Genomic DNA, 24,565 nt, shown 5'->3' on the forward strand with positions numbered 1-24,565 from the left:
TTGAAGTTACTTTAAAAATGATATTTGTACTTTTGGGCGTGTTTTCTAATAACTTTAATGTAGCTTGAAAGCTTTCTGATTTTGTTTTTCATTTCTTTATGCTCTGTGCATCTGGTGCCCGAGGGCGTTGAGACCTGTCCTTTCCTAGTCTTTCTTCACACGTGCTTCGGCTTTACTTCCTTTGAAGTCCTGTGATTTTTATTTCCCATGACTCGTAAAATTTTGCATTTAAATAATGTATTTTTAAACACAGTGAATACAGCAGTCACAGTACATTTTCACAGTCTTGACTGATCCTAGTGTTTTCCAGAGAACACTGCTTCTTTTGCGTCATTATTTTGGTGAGGGGAATTAGCAAATTTAATGTTTATTCTTCTTCACATGTTATTTATTAAACAAAGGGGCGGTACATAGTATTCATTTGTTTTATTAGTTAAAAAAATTTAAACTAACATAAATGGATTTATTGCATTTTATATGTTTGATTGTTCTATTTGTCCTGCCAGTGGTAGGCTTTAATTGAGAAAGAATGACATATCCCAGAGTCTACTGATGTTTTTGCTAGTTTTACTCAGGTAATAATAATGCTAAGACTGCAGTGTTGAGAATTTGAGTAATGTTTTTGGTGAATATCTTTAAACATTAGTTTAGGAAAACAGTCTGCTAAAATGATTAAAAATGAAAACTAGATTATGGTATTCAGGACCATTCAAATAGTTTTGGTGTCTGTTTTATCTCATTTTACTAAGTAACTATACTGTGGACAGGACCAAGAGCCAGGTGATCTAACTGGCTGAGAAAATCATTCAAAGCTAGATGAATTATAGTTACTTGGCTACCCCTCTCCCCACAATAAGTGTTATGAAAACTTTTGAGCCTTGTGTACAGAAGTTTGTGGAATTTAGATGAGTAATTTAAATATTTTCTCTTTAATAGACTTTACCATTTTGAAACCTTACTGAAATGGCCTATATATGAAAGTTGTGATAATTAAATGAGTACCATAAAAGTGAAAAATAGTTGAAACTTTTTGCAAAATGTTGTGTTTGTATTACGTATGTTGTAGTGCAATCATTTATTAGTTTTAAATGACCCATTTATTATTTATTTTATTCAAACAAAATTTCTGAGTCTTTGGATGGAATAAACATTGTATTGCGTTTAGTTGGGTATAGAAAGGTGAACAGAACATGGTCCTTTCAAGTTTGAAGTTGAGTAGTAACTGTTGTAGAAAGAAAGGGAATGTATGCAAAGAGGTAGTCATAAACTGTAAAGGCCGGCAACGTCACTGTCAGCACTGGGAAAGCATGCTAAGATGTAATCATAAACTGTAAAGGCCGGCGACGTCACTGTCAACACTTAGAGCTTTTTTGTAACAATGGCCTTAAAGTTAACATGTATAACTTCATGTAGCTGGTAAAAGGAAGACTCTAATTCAATGTGCTGAAATGAGCCTACAAATTCTGTATTTTAATCAGGTGCCCGTGGGACATTTGTATGTATGGTCAGTGGGTGGTGATTGTTTGAGGAGCAAGACGCTGCCTATTTAAAAGAAGGAAAAACTCATTTAATATGGCCTGCATTTGAAGCTCTTTCCTGGATAGAATATTATCTTTTCTTAAATTATTCAATAATGTATTTAAAAGAGACCAACAGGCAACACAAATTGCTCCATAGCTTGTCTTTAATGACTTCAGTTGGCTTTGGGTTACTGGTGGGAAGTTAGACAATATGAGATTGTACATTGGTGCAAGGGACTAGATATTCTGAAAACTGAAGGTTAAGACAGCACTGATGCATTTAGAAAATTGATGCACATTGTAATATGCACTGATGCATATTAGAAGAGAGTTATATTCAGAATTATTTGGTACCTATCTAACATTGAAATAAATGTTTTTTAAATCTCAACTGTATAGTAAAATCTAGGTGGCACCCCTGTCTCGTCGCCTCTAGTAGTCCGCAGGTGGGCATTTTCAGTTTTCAGAGGCAGTTGCTTTGTAGGATGGAGAGTCCAACCAGACAGGCTGCAGATAGGCTTCTATTACTTTTAAACATGGGAATGCTTTCTTTCAAATGATGAATACAGTCCAAAATAAAGACTATAAATGTTTTGCTAAATCATTTTAGTCTTATTTTATCTGAGAGTTGGGAACTGTGAAGTTTTTGCTTTCCACCTTTTTTATGACTACTTGGGGAATTTTTTTATTGCACAAACATGTATGCGTAGACACGTATGTGGGAAAATAATAGATATGATATTATTCCAGTTTCAGTGTTTTAGTTGTAGAAGTGATTTGTGACAAGATATGAAAAATTAAATGCTCCGAGTAAATCATAGATATAAGTATGAAATGTTGAAGAAAACCCTTTAGAATAGTTTTGGAAAATTAGTTTCTTTCCCTATGAAATATTTGTGTATTTTTTAAAAAGTTATAATTAATGACACAATTTTACCAACAAGCAGTTGAGTAATCTAACAATTAGAAACACCAGTTTTCCAACTATAACTTAAGCCATAAAACTTAACAGAGAATATTTATGTTTATCATGATTTAAACCTTAAATATCTTTATGGGTTTTCTTTCCAGAGAACCAGAGGACGAAAGCGAAGCTTTGTTCCAGAGGAAGAAAAACATGAGGTTCGAATGAGTTAGTTCTCTTTACTTGTCTGAACATGAGGAGACTGTCTTGCTTTGGGTGTTTTCCGTTTTCATCCTACTCAAGAGTGTTTTTGGTTTTCTCATGGCAGGAAAGAGTTCCTAGAGAAAGAAGGCAGAGGCAATCTGTGTTGCAAAAGAAGCCCAAGGCGGAAGACCTAAGAACTGAATGTGCAACCTGCAAAGGGACTGGAGATAATGAGAATCTCGTCAGGTAAATCGAACGCTGAGATTTTGTCTTTATGGGGCTAAAGTCAATTGTCCATCATCTTTTAAAAATACCAGATACAGTACAAAATAATTACCAAACAAGTCCTTTATAAAATATTGCCTAGTGACAGTGGTGCTTCAGAAATAGATTGTATAAACTTTATTTATTTGCTATATATGCTTATGCTCCAGACTTAGATATAAATCAGATTGACAATATGAATTTTGAGCAAGAGAATTCCTTTTCTCTTGAGAATAAGTTGGTAATGCTTTATATAAAGAAGCTGCAAAAGTGTTTGATGTGACTAAGATGATTATTTTATCTCATCAGATCGGAGAGTTTCTAAAGTCTCTTAGTGTGTCATAAAAGTTGAAGTTTTCTCACATTGGTTATTACAGACTTTGATTGGCAACAACTTAATTAGCAGTTCCTTATTGCTTTCCAAAATAAATGTGTTAAATGCTTCTCTGTTATGAAATAAAGAAAGGTGAAAAGATGGCCTAGATAGACTTGATTTTTTTGTTTGATTTTCTTCTTTGTTTATTTTGTTTTATATTTTTGAAAATTTTTAAGTAGAACATGATGCCTCCCAGGAACCCCGGCTGGTGCTGCTCAGTGGCCACTCAGGGTTCAGAGACTTCCCATGTTAGCCATTTGCATCCTTGGCTAAAAGAATGAACTACCAAAGTGCTGAGTGTGGTGGTGGTGCAGGGTAGAAAGCAAAAGGTGCTCATTCAGAGTTATTAGTTCTTCAAAGGACAGCGATGCAAAGGGTCACACAGTATGGACGGGAGAGTTTTCAGAGTTCCTTCAGAAACTGTGTTTAGCAGGTCTATATTCCGTTAACTGGGGAAAAAGAAAGTAAAATTTCAGAAAGAACGAACTTAAATTTGATAAAACACATATTTGTATTGTATGAGTTAGTATTTACTTTTAAAATGCTGTCATGTGTTTCAGTCACTAAGAATATAATTTCTGTTTGTGTTAATTCAAAATTATAAGTAATTGAATATAAAATAGAAAGTTATCAGGCTTTTTGTTTTTTTGCTTTTTACTGATGAAGAATAGAAGAAAGTAAAAATGCCACTGAAAAAGTAAAACATTAGGAAACTTTACTAGCTAATATTTCTTTGAAGCAACTCCTTACCTTGTAGGAACAATTTCCTTGTATGAGCTTGTAAAGATTAACTCCGTTTATGGCTAAGTTCTCCCAAGTTTAAGAAATACACTGGAATACTTGTCTTCTTATTATAATTTTTGAAGACTATCAAAAGTGATCTCCTAAGCATAAATACAACATAGCGTGTACATATTACTATGAACATTTTTTCAAATGGCAGCCTCATATAATTAACAGAATTTAAGCAAAGGTAACTTCCTGGGGGCTGGAGGTAAGGTGGGAGAGATGGATGAGCTTGAGATTGTGTAAGATTTAGTGCTGGCGACTGTCCCCCAGCTGTTTGCACCCATACACAAGACTATCCTATCCTACTCTGGGAGATACTCCATTGGGTCCGATGAATTTACTTTAGGATCATTAGATTTTTACAGGGATGTGTTATTTTTGGATATATTTAACATTAGAAATGAAAACCATTTTTATTTCAAAAACGACTTTATTCTAGTGCAGTTCCAAACGTTGTCTTTTGAAAAATAGGTTTTAGCCGGGTGGTGGTGGTGCACCCCTTTAATCCCAGCAATCGGGAGGCAGAGACAGGCGGATCTCTGTGAGTTCGAGACCAGCCTGGTCTACAGAGCTAGTTCCAGGACAGGCTTCAAAGCCACAGAGAAACCCTGTCTCGAAAAACCAAAAAATAAATAAATAAAAAAAATAAAGTAAAAAATAGGTTTCATATTTTTCTAGAGTTGATAAGATTTTTGAGCTATATGCCTTGTTTATTTCATGACTTTCTATTATAAACTTTTTATTCCTAATCACATTATTGCAATATGCAGTATCTGAAATTTTGTCAGTCTCTTGGAAGGCAAAAATATGTTTTTGTAGAATTGATGAAAAAGTAGCTTTTTGGGGTTTACCTTATTAAGAGAAGGGAGCATAAATTACCTGTAATTATGGAACAGAAATTGATAAAGAAGCAGTTAAGGTGATTTTATTAATATTTTGAGATTAAGGTGGGTATGACGTAATATCACAAATGCTTTTAGTTGTAATGTTATTTTTATTGTACAAAATATGTTCAGATTAGGCACTATTGTTCTTGGATTGAAATTTTTATGTAGAATTCCATCTGCTTAGTAAATTAATTTTATACTAATATATGTTAGTTTGCCTGGCGTCTCATTTATTTTATAATTGTCACCATTATTGTTTGAAAAGGCCTGCAAAATCATTTTTGTGATCATATTGTACCTTTATCATGCTTACTTTCTATTTTCAACTCTAATTTTAGCATATTCAATTTATTATTTGAATACATATTAATTTATTTATTTGTAATCATTGGTATTGAACCATGGCTTCATTAATGATCTTTTAAATATGTCTTTATTTTTTGTAAAAATATACTTAAGAGCAGAGAGCTAAATCAGTAGAGTACGTGACATACTAACACAGCAAAATTAAGTTGGATTTGTGATATTCAAAAAGGCTGGCTGTGGGGTTGTGCAGGATTTTGCATATAATCCTTTGACAGGGAGGAAGAGACAGGCAGGTCTGGGAGCTCACTGACCTACTGTTGCTATAACTTTACCACGGGACTTCAGATCTCAGTGCAAAACATTGTCTCAAATAAATAGACAAACAAGTGTAAACCAAAGTAGACAGCAGATCTCCTGACAAACAGCACTCACTCTTGGCTTACCTGCGTATACACATCCAAACATCCACACGCAAACTTACGTGCGTCACTCCAACATACATATACAAAACATCTCTCAGTGCCTCATTAGACATATTTCTCACTGTATTTGTTTTAGATTTTCCTGTAAAGCTTAAGTGCCTTGGGATCCTCAAATTATTTTACTGAATGTAGTTTGTTATTTTCTCAAGTTCCTATGAACTAACATCCATAACTCTGTAGGGTTGGTTGCTTTGAATTTAAAACGATACCTCTTTGTAATTCAGGCTGTACACTAAAGTCCTTCATGTTTATTTTCTGTTCTCAGTGTTAATGTTTTAATGTTGAGTTTTTATGTATAATTTTTCAGGTTATTTCATATTTGCACTTTATCAGTCAGCCATAATTAGTTGATCCCAGCTGTTATTTCCTGCTTTGTCTGTAAATTTTTCTCAGGTGTTGGACAAATTACTTAGCATTTTTGTGCTTTAGTTTTTCCCCTCTATTGTAGTTGAACAGAATTGTACTTTGCTTTAGGTATCTTGTGATTAAGTGCTAAATGGTTGCAAAATTCTATGTAGCTATTAAGACAGTAATCTAGTATAGCATTGCAAAGGATGTTTATGTGAGTGTTGTTAATGGGCAGATGCATTTTCAGTAGTAAGTATTTCTGAAAATATGTATAAATATCAGAAATTATACATACTCTAGTTTTGTTCAAAAAGATTTATAGAATATGGGGGACAAAAAGAAGTTTAGAATTTGTCATTATGTATTTTCTAAAATGATTAGATTAAAATAATTTCACCAGCTGAGAGAAATATGACAATTATCAAGATCTTTAAAATATTTAACTTATATTTAAAGCAATCTTGTGGAATTGGAATTTTTTTAAACAATACTTCCATTTTACCATCTTTTTTTTTTTTTGTTGTTGTTGTTGCTGCATGGTTTCTCTGTAGCTTTCGAGCCTGTCCTGGAACTAGCTCTCGTAGACCAGGCTGGCCTTTAAACTTAAAAATTACCTGAGAACTTGCTCGTTAAAACTATATTCCTTTATGTTCTCAAAAATGTTCTGTTTAAATGCTAAAGGCCTACATGAGGCTTGTTAAAAGATGGTATCTCTCTAAGCATATATCTGCCTTGATAATGTTCTATATTTACCTTGCCCACTTCCCAGTAATTAATTTGCTTTTATTTCCATCTATTATGCTCAGAAATTCTTGATAAATGAATCATAGATACTTAATAAGCTTCATATAAGTATTGGCTCTTTTAAATAAAATCTCTATGATTATAAATGAATCTAAAAACAAATTGGGTCACTATATAAAAATACATACTTAGTAGATGAAGTACAGTGAACACTTGTATGTGTATGAGATAAGGAAAGGAACCTGATACATCCATACAAGAGTAGACATGTTGTAATCCTTGTATTTCAAAGTATTTGATTCTTCAAAAGATAAACTTTAGAGCCAAGAAAGTATGTCTTCTCCATGAACTTTTTATTCTTCTATCAAACTGAGAGCAAGATGAACTATATGCCTCATAATTAGCATTAATTAGGTAAACACAATATGAGACCGAGAGAGAGAGAGAGAGAGAGAGAGAGAGAGAGAGAGAGAGAGAGAGAGAGAGAGAGAGCACAAAAGTTTCTACCAAAAAAAAAGTTTCTTATCTGTGAATTCTCTTAAGCTGGTACTTTTTATTTTATTTTTCATATAGTTGTTAATCAGAAGCATAAGGATAGAAGACAACCTGACACTGTTTCAGTTTTACAGCTAATTCTCTACTCTTAAATGTATGCTGGAATTTAATTTGAGTAAGTGGCAGTTTATATTGATATTGGACCATTTTGGCTACAAAGTTAGAATGTTAGCATGATGCTTAAATAATGCTATGAGCACTTTTATTTCCTTCAGATTTTAAATGTCTTGCTTCTAGATACTTTTTCTTAATCTAAATTTGATTGTATCATATACTATTAGGGACACCAGAATTTATGTATAATACATTTTTATTTCAAATATTAATCTAATGAGTCTTAAGTTTTTAAATTTTTAATTAAGTTTTTTGTCCTAACCAGTGTGGAGGATGGTAAATTTCCTGTATCATAATTGAGTTTTTCTCTCAGAGATTTGTTTTGACTGATAGTGAAGCTAACTTTGGCTGTCATTTAGTTATTATTTTCAAAGATATTTTTCCCTGTTCCCTCCTGGTACATACTACATCTGAGTTACAGCCTCAGCCCTATTCCATGCTCAGTATTTTCATGTCACTTAATACCACCAAAGCTGGATTACTCAAATTACTTTAAAAATATAATTTGCTTTTGTTTCCTTTAAGGAAAGTTAGAATTACATTTCGTAGAATTCTTAATTTTACTTTGTTTTGGTCGTAGACGTGCTCCATTACTGACTTGTTAGAAACTTCTAATACAGAAATTATTATTTTTCTGAATGACTGTGTATTGTATGTATAATGTGCTGATGAGGAAGCATGGGCTTGTGCTGGCAGACGCTCTGTGAACTCAGAACTCAGTCAGCCCCAGACTCCCATCTTTCTTTGTTGTTGTTGTTTATGTTGAAACAGTCTCACTGAACTGTCTTCCTGCATGTTTTAACAAATTATGTTATTAAATTTGACAACGTATTAAATATTCCTAATTCTCATGGTAGATATGGTAGATTGAATATAAAAGGCACAAGTTTCATAGCAAGATCCCTCTCATAACTCATAGCCTAAAACTGTCATTTGCTTAACTCTTTTAACAGAGTTCATATCAGAGGGGAAGAAAAATCCCATAGTCCAAATCTAGGCTGAATCATAAGGAATTGTTTGCATTTAAGCAAAGGTTTATAATTATGACCACATTGTAACTTTATTTTCTTGTATTTTTAACTTTTGATATGTGGAACGATGTAGGGTAAGTTTGAGACAGGGTGACCTCGGCCGGCCTGGGAATGTAGACCAGATGGGCCTTAAATAGGCACTGATTCTTGTTTTGCTTCTAGTTCCTGTTTGGTGAAATCGATAGGTGTGTGCAACTGTGCCCAACAATACTTGATTTTTATGTTGTCATTATCATTAAAACAACTTTAGACCACATTTTGAGTATCTTCCCTTTATGTTGCTTTATAATTGATGGATTAAGCCTCTTCAAATGGAAGGCAGTTTTCTAGCCTCTCTGTGTCTCATTATTCTACAACAATAGAAACAGATCATAAAAGTCAGTCAGACCTTTGATGAGTAAGCAGTGTCTTGTTTAAACACCTCTTTTGGGTTCTGATTTTTACCCCTTAAGTTTTCACCCCCTCAAATATCCATATTAATTTGTTTTTATTTTTAAAACAAGATCTTTTGCTATGTAGCTGTGCCTGACTTTTATTAAAAACTGAAGGTTCTTTCTACATTTTGGGAGGCAGTATTGTAAATTCAATGATTTATAATCAGTCACCCTGTTGGCTTCAACCCTATGTTTGTTTGTAACTTGTTAACTTTGCCTTCATCTCCTCTTGATTTAATTTTCTGTTAAAACTAATAGATAGCCGGGCGGTGGTGGCGCACGCCTTTAATCCCAGCACTTGGGAGGCAGAGGCAGGCGGATCTCTGTGAGTTCGAGCCCAGCCTGGTCTACAAGAGCTAGTTCCAGGACAGGCTCCAAAACCACAGAGAAACCCTGTCTCGAAAAACCAAAAAAAAAAAAAAAACTAATAGATAATAACGCCTGCTATGTAGGTTGTCTGGAACAATAAATGTGATGATATAACACATGATTAGGAAATGGCAGATGTTGCACATATACAAAGAATTACTATAATAAAACATGTACTTTTTGCATGATCTCACATTCTACATGTTCATCTTAGCTACCCAGTAAGGTAGGCAGTTATTGCCACTGACTTGGTCTTGGTGAGAAACTAAGGCGCAAAGTCAGGTTACTTCCCAGAAGTTGTATAACTAAAAAGTAATGAATTCGAACTTGCACCATCTGGCTTCAAATTCCAAAATGCTGGGTACTTTACATTTCAGTTCACTGTTGCTTAAAACTTGTCCAAGCATGTAGCAGAAACTCTTAACCCTAGCATGTGAGAGTCAGAGGCAAGAGGATCAGTAGTGGAGTGCTGTCTAAGTTACATACCCACATAGTGATTCTCTGTCTCCAAACAAACAAAAAAACTTGGCTTTGATAAATATATTTGTTACAGGCTAGGTGATGGTACTCATTTCATGCTGATTTTGATTTTTTTATTTGCTTGCTTACTAGACTATCTTTATTTTTTTCAGTTAAGTGAGTGCTAGAACCTTATGCTTTTAAGCATTGTTTTTTAGTTAAGCATTTATTAAAATAGTCTAACTGTTCGTTTAACTTTATATGTCATTGTGTTATTCTTTACCTGTATTTTATATTGAATAGGGAACACAGCACTAATGATGGGAATGGGGCTTTACTGTGCTTCTCTGGGAACTTGATATTTGAGAAGCTAGTTACATATTAGAAAACTTTAAGGTTCATCGTCATTTCCAAAGTCAACTAATATAATTACATTGTACTTGTAGTATATGCAATTAAATGTCACATGCATACATCCTTAGCTCGCTTACATAACATACACATTTAATGGCATCTAATTTATTAAAATTGCTGTTTGGGAAATTTTTCACTTTCTAAAGTTTTAGTAATGTGAATTATGTTCACATTTAAAAATACTCTGTGGTTCTTTTGTATTAGGAATAAAGCATCATTGCTGTATGTTAAAGAAACTTGAATATAATGCTGAGCTTTAGAGAGGGAAATAATTAGTTGCTACTTTATGCAAAACAAGTTTACTCAAGAGTTTAGTGTCACTATTTTGATTTTATAAGTGAACTTTGCAGATCAGATGCACCTCACAAAAGTTGGTCTTGCGAGGGGAGAAGGGAAGGTGGAGGAGAAACTGAGGGAACAGGATAGTGAGTTGGAGAAAGGACAGAGTTGAGAGCAACGAAAGAGATTTTGATTGAGCTCTGGAGTCAAATTAAGCTCTTCATTTTTGAACAGCAAGTACTTTACCAAGTGAGTTATCTGCCCTACCCCAAAAATTGGTTTGAAAATACCCTTTAAGTCTCACATTCCATAATTTTGTAATATTGTGTGTAAGGAAGAGAAATTTGGATATACGAAATGTTTCTCAGCTGTAAGAAATTCTGAATACAAAAAAAATTTTGGTGATTACTATTTTTAATATTATCAACTCATAATATATTTTTCTCATTTTGATCTTATATATTTTACAGACTATATTTTGTCAAAAGTCTGAGCTAATTATGTAGAACTTTAAGACAATTTTGAAGCCATTTCTGACAATTCTCAGTACTTCCCCTCCTCCCCTGGGAACCAAGGCCTTAACAGCTATGCATGCCCATACTGAGATGTTGGGAACTTTCCATCTCCCTGAATAGGGGCAAGATAACCCTTAGGTGTTGACTCAGTTACTGATGTTTTGACTTGGTCCCTGGGAAGGGGAAAAGTGACCCTCAGAAGTTTCCCTTTACTTCATCTGATCTGGCAACTGCTCTCCAGCCAATTATTGGTAATAGCCTTTTTGAATAAGCCAATCATAATAGTTAAAAAACAACCCCCAGAAACCCCTTCCTTCTGTGTTTTTTCCCTTTAAAATACCCTGTACCAGACATTCAGGGTCTTCTAGCCTCCCGACTGCTGGAAGACCCTGTCATGACAGAATTAATAAAATCCTCATGCTTTTACATCAGCTGTGATATGAGAGATGGTCTCTTGGGGCGACTCTTCCTCGGTGATTGGACGCCCTGGTCCAACAATTATAAGGCATTTGCTTCTCATTTATTGTTAATAAAAAGGTTTGTAGTAGAATTTTGCTTTAACTTGACAAGCTGTCATCTTTTTTGAAAACAAAATAAGCTGATTTTTAAAAACACAATGAAATGTTTATAGATAAACATGAATTACGTTATCTGATTAGGTATTGCATATCTTTATTGCCTGTATTGCTACGACTTTACTGGGTGACACGAGATTGCTCTTCATTTTAGTTCTTAAAGATGGAACAGTTTCCAGAAACAATTACATGATTAGCTTTTCATACTATAGTGCATCTAATATAATTTAAAGATAAATATAGGCGGCCCCTGTATACAGCAGTTACCTTTGTGAAAAGAGCTCCCTCGTATTTTGTTCTCGTTTTCTAGAGTGACCTCACGTTTTATTAAGAAAATGCAGAACCCAGTATTGGGCGGGTGTTGTAAGGCGGCTCAGTAGCTGGCGTTCACCACTGCTTGTAAACAGCAGTTATTCTCAATCACAGCCTTACTTTCAGCCAGATAGCCACCAAAGTCACTGCTCTGTGCTTTCCTGAAAATGCCATAATCCTTCAAATGCCACATTAAATTGAGAGAGAGAACCATCAGTGCCTGCACAGTTATGTAAAAGGATGAGCATGAAGTGAGTGAGATGTTCTGGAAGAGCAGTAACCTTTCCCTAGATGTGTGCGTTTCCCATTACATTTTTGACATAAAATGTTGCAACATGATTTAATGGTGGCATTTTGTTTTGCTGACTTTCCTTTTTTTCATTAAAAAGAAACCAAAGTTAGGTTAGAAATGTAGGGAAAGAGTAACCAAGCACTGAATTTTATAAGAATCTGTTTTCAAAGTCAGTTAATAAAAATATTTAGAAATGTGCATTTCCCCCTTTTATATTGTATGTTAGCTTTACCAAACAGAATCATTACCTCAGTTGTAATGTCCAGGTTGCCTTTTCTAGCATTGTTTCTCTCTCTCTCTTTCTTCTTCTTCTTCTTTTTTTTTTTAATCAGAGACCAGCTTCGACAAAAATATCACTTACTAGGGTAGGGGCATGGGGATTAGAAAAATAAGTAAAGAGAAGGAAGATGCCAGTGAAAAAAACAAACAGAAACATGTGATAGTACTGGGAGGGAGTTCCAGTGAATACTCAAGTCGCCTGTGTTTAGTTTCCATTTGCTTAAAATACTCCAACTCCAAAAGGTAAGAGTGAGAAAAAAGCTGCATTAGCATGATACAAGGAAATGGACACACCAGTTGAAGGTTGTGGGCTACATTCTTAGTTAGACATTTTATTGCTCTAACAAGACAAGTAATACACACACTCTGGACCAAAACATTCTTTAGGCAAACCACTTCCTGAGTGGAATTCATTGTTATCTCCCTAAGGGAATAGGAATTTAGTTAAGTCCTTAGACTTTTGTTTGAGGTAGAAACAGCTGTACTTCTCTTACCTGAAATACAAGGTCTTAGCCACACCTGTTGACAGAGAGAGCAGAACTCTCTAATCTAAATCTAGGTGTGGAATACAACTTTGAGCAAGCTGAAACTCTCTGACCTTCAGACAAGGTGGAAATAGGCTCACATTTTTTGGCAAGTAACTGTGATCATCAATGGCATTTCAACAAATTAGAAAAGCTTTATTGCTTTATTTAAATTATTACACAGACTGAACCTGCTACCTGTGACTCAAACAGTGAGATTGTTTGCGCGGACCCCTTTGTCTAAAAGACGGCTACCTGATAACATTGAGATTCACATTTGTGTTGGGAATAAATGCCATTATCCTATCCTGTCACACGTTAGGCAGGACAGAGCTAACTTATACCTACGGAAGCAGAGCAGATATAACTGGATGAGTTAACTCGACAGACTGCAGTTTGTAAGGCACTTACCTCACATTTTTGTTTGTTGTTGATATGGAAAACCTCATTATGTGCCCCATCACATAACTACTTAAAAAAAAAGAGTTTGTCGTATGTGCATAATTTTAGTGTCTCCTTTTATGAAAGCAGTGCATCAGATTAACTGAACATTCTTTTATCTTTTTGCCCATAGAATGTTACAATAATAGTACTTTGTGAAAGTTGGAGTGTCTTAGCTACAATGCTACCCGTTCTTTCTTTTCCTCTAACAAAGATTTCAGCAGGAAACTTCATTTTTTTTTCCTAAGAACTCTGGTGGAATTAGATTCTGTTTGCTGATGAACATTAGCTATTGCTGTTTCTCCCAAATGTCTTAATGGAAGGACTTAGGTTTTGTTTAGAAACTCATCAACTTCTTTAATTTCATTCAAACTGTTGTCTATATAAAACTAAGATATTATGTAGTGTAGCTCTATGAAACTCTATAGCTTCAACTACAGATTACATAAGCACCTGTTAGTGATGTGAATTCACTGTGCCCTTGGTGCTGAGCAGGCACACTGGACTGCTGTGAAGAAAAAAACAGAGAAAATTCCTAAGTAGCCTTATAATCTACATTTATTCAGTCTCTTCATTAAAAGACTAGCTATTTTTAACTGTTTCTCATAGGAGTGATGCTGTGACAGTTAGAAATCATTGCCTAGGAAACTGTAGAGAACTGATGGTCATCTGGACTAAGGTTTATCACTCTGGCTTGAAAACCCAGACAAGCACATGGAAATTAATGGTACCAAGTGTCATAGTTGTAGAAAAATAAATCTGTTGGTCCAGAGTCCCTGTGTTCCCGGGAGCTCAGGTCAGCTGTCTCTGTGGGTTCCTTCATCATGACCTTGATACCCCCTACCCCCATCGCCCACTTACACAATCCTGCCTCCCCTTCCACAGGAGGTCTCCATGAGGAATGGCCCTGTGCTTGGCTGTGGATCTCTGCATCTGCTTTTTTTAGTTACTGGATAAAGACTCTCTGGTAACAATTAGGGTAGTCACCAGTTTGATTACAGGAGATGGCTAGTTCAGGTACCCTCTCCACTTTTGCTAAGAGTATTAACTGGGGTCATCCTTGTGGGTTCCTGGGAGTTTCCCTGGCACCAGGTTTCTCCCTAACCCCAAAATGGTCTCACCATCAAGATGCCTCTTTTCTTACCCTCCCCCTCCATCCAGCTGCCAACCCACCTCCATGCCCAGCCAGCCCAACCCACTCCCTCAAGTTCCCATCTGCCCACCCTGCCCCCATTTCACCCAGGAGTTCTCTATTTCTCCTTCCTAGGGAAATCCATGGTACTTTTTTCTTCATCAGTGCTGATTTCTTCGCTCCAGCTGAGCAAGATCAGTTGTCCCAGCAAATGAAGGTTTCACTTCAGTGGTTCTGGTGTCCCACAGAGTCACAAGATTCTTCCCAACTAAGCAAACCACAGATTCTCCACTCAGAACAGCAAACATCCCTGGTAGAATCTTTAAGGTGCTCTCAGCAGTCTTGCCTTCTAAACTCCTACAGAACAGCCCACTGAGCTCAGAACACTCATGGCTTTTCTAGTCCAGAGTTCCAAAGTCCTTCCACAGTCCTCCCCAAAACAACATGCTCAGGTCTGTCAGAATAGTGTCCTATAATCCTGGTACCAGTTTATCTTAGCATTGTTACTGTTGTGATGAAACACCGTGAACAAAAGCAACGTGGGGAGGAAGGGTTTATTTCACTCAGTTCATCAAAAGCAGTGAGGGCAGGAACTCAAGCAGGGCAGGGATCTTGGGGGACTCTCTGGTTTGCTCCCCCTGGCGTGTTCTACCTCCTTCCTTAAATAGCTCAGGACCACCAACCCTGGTCCCACAATCACTCACTAAGAAAATGTCCTATAGGCATGCCTGCGGCCCAGTCTCATGGAGATATTTCTCAGTCGACGCTCTCTTCTCTGAAGACTAGCTTATATCAAGTTGTCTTCAAACTAGTCAACACACTGACGAAATAAATTTAATTAAACAAAAAGGAAAGGCACGAAATAGAATGAATTCCATTTTATTTTGTATGCCCTAATTTAGCACAGTGAGTTCATGGATTTCCTTTTCATATTTTTCTCTGTTCACCTTGAATTGTTTATAGGTAATATGCATTCTAAGATGTATTTTCCCCTTTTCATTCGTCAGAGCATCCCTGAACCTTTTTGATGTTTAGTCATTCTTCTTTGCCACAAATACCAGGAGTAACTGGAGTTCAAAAAGACAGTTTCAGACAACAGTATAGTCAGCCATCCCCACCTGAATACGTAGCTTGGGTTTCTTTCTAAATCGCTCGCAGTTTCACCAAACCGTTAGGATTCCCCTCTTTGGGCTTAGCCATTTCACTCCTTCATCTTTGAAGTATTCAGCATTTCTGTTCAAAATTTAAGTGAAGACAGTTTTTCATTTCTCTTACTTGTGGATTCTAGTCTCTAAAGTGTGTGTGTGCGCGTGTGTGTGTGCGCGTGTGTGCATGTGTAAATGTGGGTAAAGCCTAAGTAACTAAAAGAAGGCCAAGAGACGGTAATAAGGAAGTTTTGAGGAAAGACAGTGATAGCAAAAGGACACGCGTGTCATGAAACAGAAGTGACAAGGCGGTTCTGAGTTGTAGGGGTGGGGAAGATGAGAACCTCTTAAAATATACCTTGTTCAAAATTACCTTCCTAGAGACCCGTAGCATTAGCTCAGTCGTAGAGTGTTTGAGTCGTATGCCCTAGGCCGTAGGTTTTGTCACTAGCACTACATAATCCAGGCATGGTGCCACCTGCCCATAATCTCAGCATGTAAGTGGTAAAGGCAGGAGAATTGGGACCTTATAGTAATGCTGATTATATTGCAAAATTGGGGCTGGCCTGGGCTACAGCAGACTCCAAATCAAAAAACAAGCAAACAAACAGAAAGAAACACCAAACCTGCTTTAATAGCCTTACGCGCTAGTTTACAAAGAGAAAGCTCCAGTTTCCGTTCTGTTACTCCGTCATGTTCTGCGTTCCCTTCAAGCTCACTCATGTGTACTCTCACCTCCCGTCCTCCCTCCGAGCTGCCAGAGTTCTTGAATTCTGTCAGTCCAGTATATGAAAGTCAGGAAGCTAAACGAATTTAGAAAAATAAATTCTATTTCCTCAAATATGTGAGTATGTGTGTATGTGTGTGTGAATGATATTGAGTTACCTAGTAATTGATGACCAGTGCAAAATGAGAGGGGCTGTAAAAAGAATAGATAATTGTGAGTTATGAGGAAAGAATGGAGCAAGGCGTTTCAGAAGAGTAGAACTCTGTAAGCGTTTCCAGGAAGATGGAAAGTTATCACAAGTCAAGAGTGTTCTGAATAAAAGAAGTTAATTAGGTGTTTGATTGATACAAGTTGTTTTGTGTTCATGGCTTATGCATATATGTATGTGTATATTCACATGCACTTGCCTGCGTAATATGTCATTCTCCATGTTTGTTTGCTTTTATAATTTATTTTGCCTTGAGTAAACCACATGTTTTTAATTGTTGATAATTTCATTCGTGCATACTTGTTTTGATAAAATTCACCTCTTCCCTCCCTCCAGCTTCTCCCCTCTCCTTTCTGTGTAACCTTTTACTTCCCAACTTCATGTGGTGGTTCTTTTAAATCTGCAGAGTCCCCTTGGTGCTGCCTGTATGCATGTATATGTATAGAACCGTGTGGTGGAGCATGGGGAGCATAGGGCTTTATCCCTGCTACAAGGTAGAAAGTGAGCTGCAGTCCTGAATGCTCTGGAAAGATTTGTCTACTGATGATGCAACTGCCAAGAATGGAGCAGCAATCAACCACTTTCGGCTGGAATTTAAAGTCCATCTCATTTCAGAGACAGTATCTCACACTGAACCTGGAATTAACTGCTGCAGTGAGCTTTGGAGATCTTCCTATCTCCATCTAGCACTGGGTTATAGACACATACTTTATCTGACTTTTACATGGGTACTGGGGATCTGAACTCAGTTTTTCTTGTTTACTCATTAAGTATTTTGCCTACCAAGCTGTTTCCTAAACCATTGTTAGGTTTTGATATTGCTGGGTTTTTTTGTTCTGTTTTGTTTGTTTGTTTGTTTGGGTAAGCTTATTTTAAAGGTTAAGGGTTGGCACAGTGTGTTAAAACATACATTAACTTCTAGGATTGAATTTAAAAAATTACTTGTTGATTCCACTAAGTCTTCTTCTTTGAAGAAGTAAATTGCATTAGTTTTTAGTAGTCTCCCTTAGCCACAGTTGCCTATAGTTAGTTGTCTGATATTTTTTAAGTGAAAAAAAATAATAAAATGTACCCTAATGTCAATATAAACATAACTGATTGTGATAGTTCCCTGCTAATGAAAATTCATTTTTTCTGTTTACTTTTATCTCAAATTGAAGAAATCAGATGAAAGTGTATTAAATAGTCTACTTCAATGAAAAATGTTTCATTTTCTTTTAGACATGAATATGTGTTAATGGCATGGCAAAGATTTTTTGCCAAGCTAGTAAATATAAATTGACATTTTGGTTGTGATTTGTAATTATGAAATTGACAGTTCCTTACTGATGCCACTTGGATTTTATTTCTATATCAATGTTTCTTTTTAAGGGGAAATTTAATGATATTATTCTAATTATTACTAATTTACATACTGACCACAATGTCCCCTCCCTCGTCTCTTCCCAGTTCCTTCCTCCCAACTCCCCTCCCCCATCCACTCCTTCAGTTTCTCTTCAGAAAAGGTCAGGCATCCTATGGATATCAGCTAAACAAATTGCAGGAGGACGAGGTAGGCACCACCCCTCTAATTAAGGCTGGACAGGGCAACCCGGTTTGAGGAGTCGGATCCCAGTAGTTGTCAAAAGAGTCAGAGGCGTTGCCTGCTCCAGTGTTAGAAGTCCCACAAGAAGATAAAGCTATACAACTATAACATATATGCAGAGGGCTTAGGTCAGTCTCATGCAGGCTCCCTGGTTGTCTGTTCAGTCTCTTTGAGCCCCCCTGAGCCTAGCTTAGTTGATTCTGTGGGTTTTCTTGTGTCCTTGACCTCTCTGACTCCTACAGTCCTTTCTCCAAGGGAATTCTTTTAAATGATTTTTACTGGATAGCTTTGTAGACATTGCTTAGATCCAAAATAATCACACAGAAATTATATTATATTAATTATATCACTGCTTGGCCCATTAGCTCTAGCTTCTTATTGGCTAACTTTATATTAATTTAACCCATTTCTATTAATCTGTATATCGCTACGTGGCTGTGGCTTACCAGGTAAAATTCTCAGTGTCTGTCTCCAGCGGCTCCATGGCTTCTTCCTACTCCACCCTTTTCCTCCCATGCTATAGGCCAAGCCAGTTTTCTTTATTCATTAACCAATAAAATCAACACATAGACAGAAAGACTTCTCTCACCAGCCTCTTTAACTTACCTCTCTTCAATTTACCATAGTTTTTAAGATGAAATGTTTCAAGTATTTTAGAAATATGGAAATATAAAAATACAATATTTAAAAAGATGGAAAAAAACTAGGTCATTAAACTTTAATATTTTCATAAACCTTTTTTCTTTCTTTTATCAAAGAATTAAAGTATGGGTAAAATAAAAGAAACTTTGGTTAAATATTAGGATACAGTTGTCAAGGATAAATTTAAATATAATAATGAATTTGTGTAACTAAAACAAGGTACTGTCTGAAGAAGAGATAATAAATTCTAAAAATCATGGTTTAATTTTCTGAAACCATTACAGACAGGGTTGCCAGTTTGTCATCATATTTTCTGTAAAAACTTATATTAAATCATTTCAAGTGGCTGTGTAAAACTCCATGTATCTAAAATAAAAATCAGTTCCATTTTTCCTCAAAGTAGAAACATCAGACACCCATTACCTTTAAAAGAACTTTGGAAGGTAGGCGAAAATACATTTGGTAGTAGTCACTGATGATAAAGGCCATGGTGGTCAATATCCATGAAGAAGGTATGGACGCTTCTTGAATTTGTTAGTTTCTGTTGTTTTGTCTTGTGAGGGCCCTTGAGTTCTTTATATATTTTGGATATTAGCTCTCTATTGCATGTATAGTTAGGAAAAATCTTTTCTCATTCTATAGGCTGCCCCTTTGTACAAATGAAGGTGTCCTTTGGCATGCTTCAGCTTTCCAGCTTTTGGAAGTCTGTTTATTAATTGTTCTTAGTACCTGTGGTAGCAGTGTACTGTTCAGAAAATCTTTTCCTGTGCCAGTGAGTTAAGGGTTGTTCCCCACTTTCTTTTCTATCTGCTTCAATGTATCTGTTTTCTGTAGAGGTCCCTGATCCATTTGGAGTTGAGTTTTGTGCAGGTTGATAAGTATGAATCTATTTGAATTCTCCTACATGCATACCATCTAGTTTGACAAGCACCAATTTTAAAGATGCTATCCTTTTTTCTAGTGTGTATTTCTGGCAAAAATTAGCTGTCTACGGGTATGTGGGTTTATGTCTAGGTCTTCATTTCAACTTTATTGAACAATGTGTTTGTTTTGTACCAATACTATTATGTTTTTATTACTGTTACTCCATTTGGGATGGTGAGACCATCAGCAGTTCTTTTATTATTTGAAATTGTTTTAGCTATCCTGTTTTGTGTGTGTGTATATGTGTGGTGTGTGTCTCCATTTAAAACTGAAGATTTTCTCTTCAAGATATATAAAGATTGTGTTGGAATTTTGATGGGGATTGTATTAAACCTGTAGATTGTTTTTGTTAGGCTGGCCAGTTTTACTATACCAATCTTACTGATGCATGTCCATGAGAGTTCTTTCCCTCTTTTGATCTCTTCTTCATATTCTTTCTTTACTCTCTTACTTTTTTTGAAGTTCTAAGTATTTGACTTGTTTGATTAGCGTTATCAGATGTTGTTTTATATTATCTGATGCTATTGTGAAAATGTTATTTCCCCAATTTTTTTCAGTCCATTTGTCATGTGTATACAGGAGGGCTACTGAGTTTTGTGAGAAAATTTTATATTCAGAAACTTTGCTAAAAGTGTTTTTCAGCTGTAGGAGTTTCCAGATGGAAGGTTTAGAGTTACTGATATATGCTGCATGTCATCTGCAAATATCAATCTTTGACTTCCTTCTTTCAGTTGGTAGCCCTTGATCTCCTTTAGTTACCTTCTTGCTGTAGCTAATACTTCAAGTATGTTAAGTAGATATGGTGAGAGTGCACAACCTTTTGTTGTGCCCAATTTTAGTGAATGCTTTGAGCTTCTCTCCATTTAACTCGTTGGCTACAGCTTTGGTATAAATTGCCTTTATTCTGTTGAGCTGATCTTAAAACTTCCACCTAGAAATTCCTAAAACTGATAAATTATTTAAAAGCAATGAGTAGAAACATGTTTTAAAGTTTTGTTCAAACTATCAAAAATGCAATGAATATTTGTGTGTGTGTGTACATAATACACATATATGTATACATAAATTTACACAATATATACAATATATGTACATACATCTATGTGTTACTAGTATTTGAAGAATTTGTTTGTTTTTAATATTCACTGCATGTATCATAAATTCTTTTAAGCTATATGTGTGTTTACACTCAATCTTGTATATATTAATATATTATGTATTTTAAATAAATACAAAATAATATAAATATAGTAATATAATAATATATAATCATATATTTCTTTTTTAAACCTTCCTTGGTGTGGTATCTCCTCCTCCTCTGTCTGTTCATGCTGCCCTCCCTTAATTAAAGTCTGCCCCTCGAGTTTTTGCCTTCCTTCTCATAGCACTGTGTCCAACTTTGTGTCTTTAGTAGTGTTATTCCACCCACCTCAAAGGTCCTTTATATTTTCCTGGATTCTGCAGTTGTTACAGGCTATATATGTTTACCTAAAGATTTACATCAAGGATCCACAAATAAGAGAGAATGTATGGCGTTTGTCTTTCAAGGTCTTTTTCCAGCTCCATTTGCTTATCTGCTATTTTCATGATTTCATTGTCTTTACAGGTATGTGCAATTCTGTTGTATGTACGTACCATATTTTCATTATTCATTTATTGAAAGATATTTAGTTTTTTTTCATTTCTTTAATATTTTAAATAAAATAGCAACGAACATATGGCTACAGCGGTTATCTGTGAAGTAGGATGGCAAGTTATTTGGACAGATGTCAAGGAGTGATGTATGTGACTCACATGAAAGATCATATCTACTTTTTCTGATAATTCTGCACACTGATTTTCATAGTGACTGAACACTGGAGAAAACAACATCTTGACCAAATGGTGCTGGATGTCCATGTATGGACGAACAAAGTTAGACCTGTATCTAGTATCATGTATAATAATAAACTCGAAATGGATCAAAGACGTTAGGTGAAACCCGAAGTGCTGAAATCGGTAGAAGAAAACATAAGCGGTACCCTACAAAACATAGATGTGGAGAAAGGACTTTTGAATAGAATTGCATTCACCCCAGAATTAAGACCAACAGTTCACAAATGGCACCTCAGAAAACTGAAGAGTTTCTGTACAGCAAGTGAAGACGAAGTCCACAGAGTGGGCAAGAATTTTTGCCAGCTGCACATCCGATAGAGGACCTATATTCAGAATACACAAAGTACTAAAAAAAAAAATAAGAGAAACAAATGGAAGGAAGGGAGGGAGGGATGCAAAGAGGGAGGGAGGGAGGGAAGGAAGGAAGGAAGGAAGGAAGGAAGGAAGGAAGGAAGGAAGGAAGGAAGGAAGGAGAGCTGGAGGAGAGAAGGAAGGGAGGAAGGGAGAAAAAAAGAAAGAGAAACAAAAACAAGGAGTCAAAGAATCCAGTGACCCAACTAAAAAGTGGTCTCTGGATTTGAACAGACAGTTCTCTAAAAAGAAATAAAGATGGCTAAAACATCTCAGAAAATTTTGAACATACTTAGTAATGAGGGAAAAAGCAAATTAAAAACGCTTTGATATTTCCTCTTATTCCAGTGAAAATAGTCAAGAGTAGCAGACAGTTCACTGTTGGTCAGTTTTGGCTGTCAGTATGGAGAACACTTCCATTCTGACTGCTAGTCTTTGCCCGAGTTCAGTGACTCTGTGATACCATTTCCTATAACCTCTGGGCCTTTCTTTTGCCCAATAAAATATTCAGGATTTAAATTCTGTGTATTGGAATTATTGAGGAAATTTCCCAAGTGTCTTAGCTGCTGTGCAAGTAGGTCATGTGGTCTCCTTTGCCATCCCTCACCAGACCAGCAGTTCTTCACTGTACTCTCTAAATGTCGTTATTCCTAAGCTCCTTGAATGTTTATTGGACAATTTAGAACAAAAGAAAGCTTATAGCACAGAAGAGTGCAAAGTTTAGTAGTGGGTTCTTTTCATTGCTCAGTTTTTCAACGTCCCTTCCACTAGGAATTTTTCTTTGTTGCTTTTAATCTGCCTTGCATTGTGGAAAGTAATGCTTTGTGATTTAAAGTCAACATCTTTAGAATTAAAGTTATGTTTAGTGGTGCATCATGAAAGGACTAGATTCTGAAGAAGGAGTTAGGAAGTCAGCGGAATTTCCTAAAGGAATCCTTACACTTAAAAGTAATTTTTAAAGGCTATGTTTCTGTTAGTAAGATTGGGAAAGGGCTGTACCAGTTCCAGACATTCGCAGTTGGCTATGAAAGCTGCCACTGCATTGCTCTTTTAAGGCTTCTAAAAACATTTGAGCTAAAAGCAAAATGTTCACTTACCATGTCTTTCCCTTCTAATGCTCCTAATTGACTTGAATTTGGTTTGAATTTGAATATTGTTAGATACATACAGGGTTAACCTACTTCGTTATATATGTAATATTTACAGTATTACTTAATTTTGTTATATACTCTTTTATCATTTTAATGATTCTAGTATAAATTTAAATTATACAGGAAATCTAAACCTTTAGGTAAATTTGTGTGGCCCATATTTTTAATTTACCAATATTTATATCTAATTTTTCATGATTGTATGAAGTGGTTTAGGTAAAGCAGTCACATATGAAAATCACAGAAGCTTGTATATGGCTTACATACACATAATAGCTTTACTAGTGAAATATGTTATTCCTGGGATAAATTGTAAATAGGAAAAAATATTGTTTTCAGGCACATTTAACAGTGAAATATTTGTTTTATTCATTTATTCATCTATTCAGTGAAATTGATTTTGAATTGTAAACTTATTTTTATTTGTGGTATATTTATATTGTTAACTTATACAAGACTATTATATATTACATATATCAATGACTATATGAATCATATAGCAAATGTGGTTCTCCTTAGGTCTGGAGAGATCTCAGTAAAATGCTTCTTATGTAAGGATCAGAACCTGAGTTCCAGTCCTCAGCACCCATACACAAACTAGTGTGGTGGGGTGTGCCTGTAATATGAGCCCCAGAAGCCAGAAACAGGGCCGGCCAGGCGCTTCCTGGCCAGCCAGCTTGTATGAATAAGTGAACAACAGGTTTAATGAAAAACTCCGTCGTCTCAAGACATATTCAAACATGCAGAATGGAATCTCTAATCAGTTCTGTTACTGACAAGGTTCATGACCTTGAATTCAGTTACTTCTAGTCATTTTCTCATCTGTACAATGAAAGTTTCAACCTTCTTATTTTCAAACTTTGAAACATTTATAATTTAGAGATTCAAAAATGAAATAATATCCAGGTCTGCAAAGAATCTGGAAGTGTATAGCCTCACCATTCATTTAGGACTTGCATTGTCTCCCAGCATTGACTAAGCATGAGAAAACAAACTGATAGAGAAGGGTATTCAAACCTCTGTGTGAAACAGCTTAGTCAGAAGTGGACAGTTTCTTCCCAAGTAAGCCACCAGGTCTTAAAACTATCAGTCATCAGAACCCTGAAATAAGTATTGTCTACCTTGTAGTATTAGAACCCAACTACATCGTTTTCTTGGTTTTATTTGTTTCATTTATAAAAATTTAATAATCTATTTTATGTTATTCATATAGCATGAGTTTTAATTTCTATTGGTTTTGTGTTTTGCTGCATAAAGTACATCATATTAATCATGCAAGAGGTGAAAGGAATGTGACCAAAGGAGAAGGCACTCGGTGGGGTTGAGGGAGAATTGTGCTTTCGAAAAAATGATATATTGTAACAGGTACAAAGGAATGTTCCTTCCAAATATGTTTGACCTGGAAATT

The 24,565-nt window shown here is 35.7% G+C and overlaps 1 protein-coding gene across 3 annotated transcripts in view; it reads left to right on the plus strand.

Annotated features, from left to right (window-relative positions):
• Nucleotides 1-24,565, plus strand: part of Phf14 (PHD finger protein 14) — a 127,008-nt gene that overhangs the window by 61,061 nt on the left and 41,382 nt on the right. For all 3 annotated transcript variants that reach the window (XM_075953871.1, XM_075953869.1, XM_075953870.1), the window contains 2 exons: nt 2,592-2,642; nt 2,753-2,874. In XM_075953871.1, the coding sequence (XP_075809986.1) occupies nt 2,592-2,642; nt 2,753-2,874 (173 nt within the window). The remainder of the gene's footprint in view (nt 1-2,591; nt 2,643-2,752; nt 2,875-24,565) is intronic.

The sequence above is a fragment of the Microtus pennsylvanicus genome, chromosome 19 (assembly GCF_037038515.1).
Source record: "Microtus pennsylvanicus isolate mMicPen1 chromosome 19, mMicPen1.hap1, whole genome shotgun sequence".
NCBI classification, from domain to species: Eukaryota; Metazoa; Chordata; class Mammalia; order Rodentia; family Cricetidae; genus Microtus; species Microtus pennsylvanicus.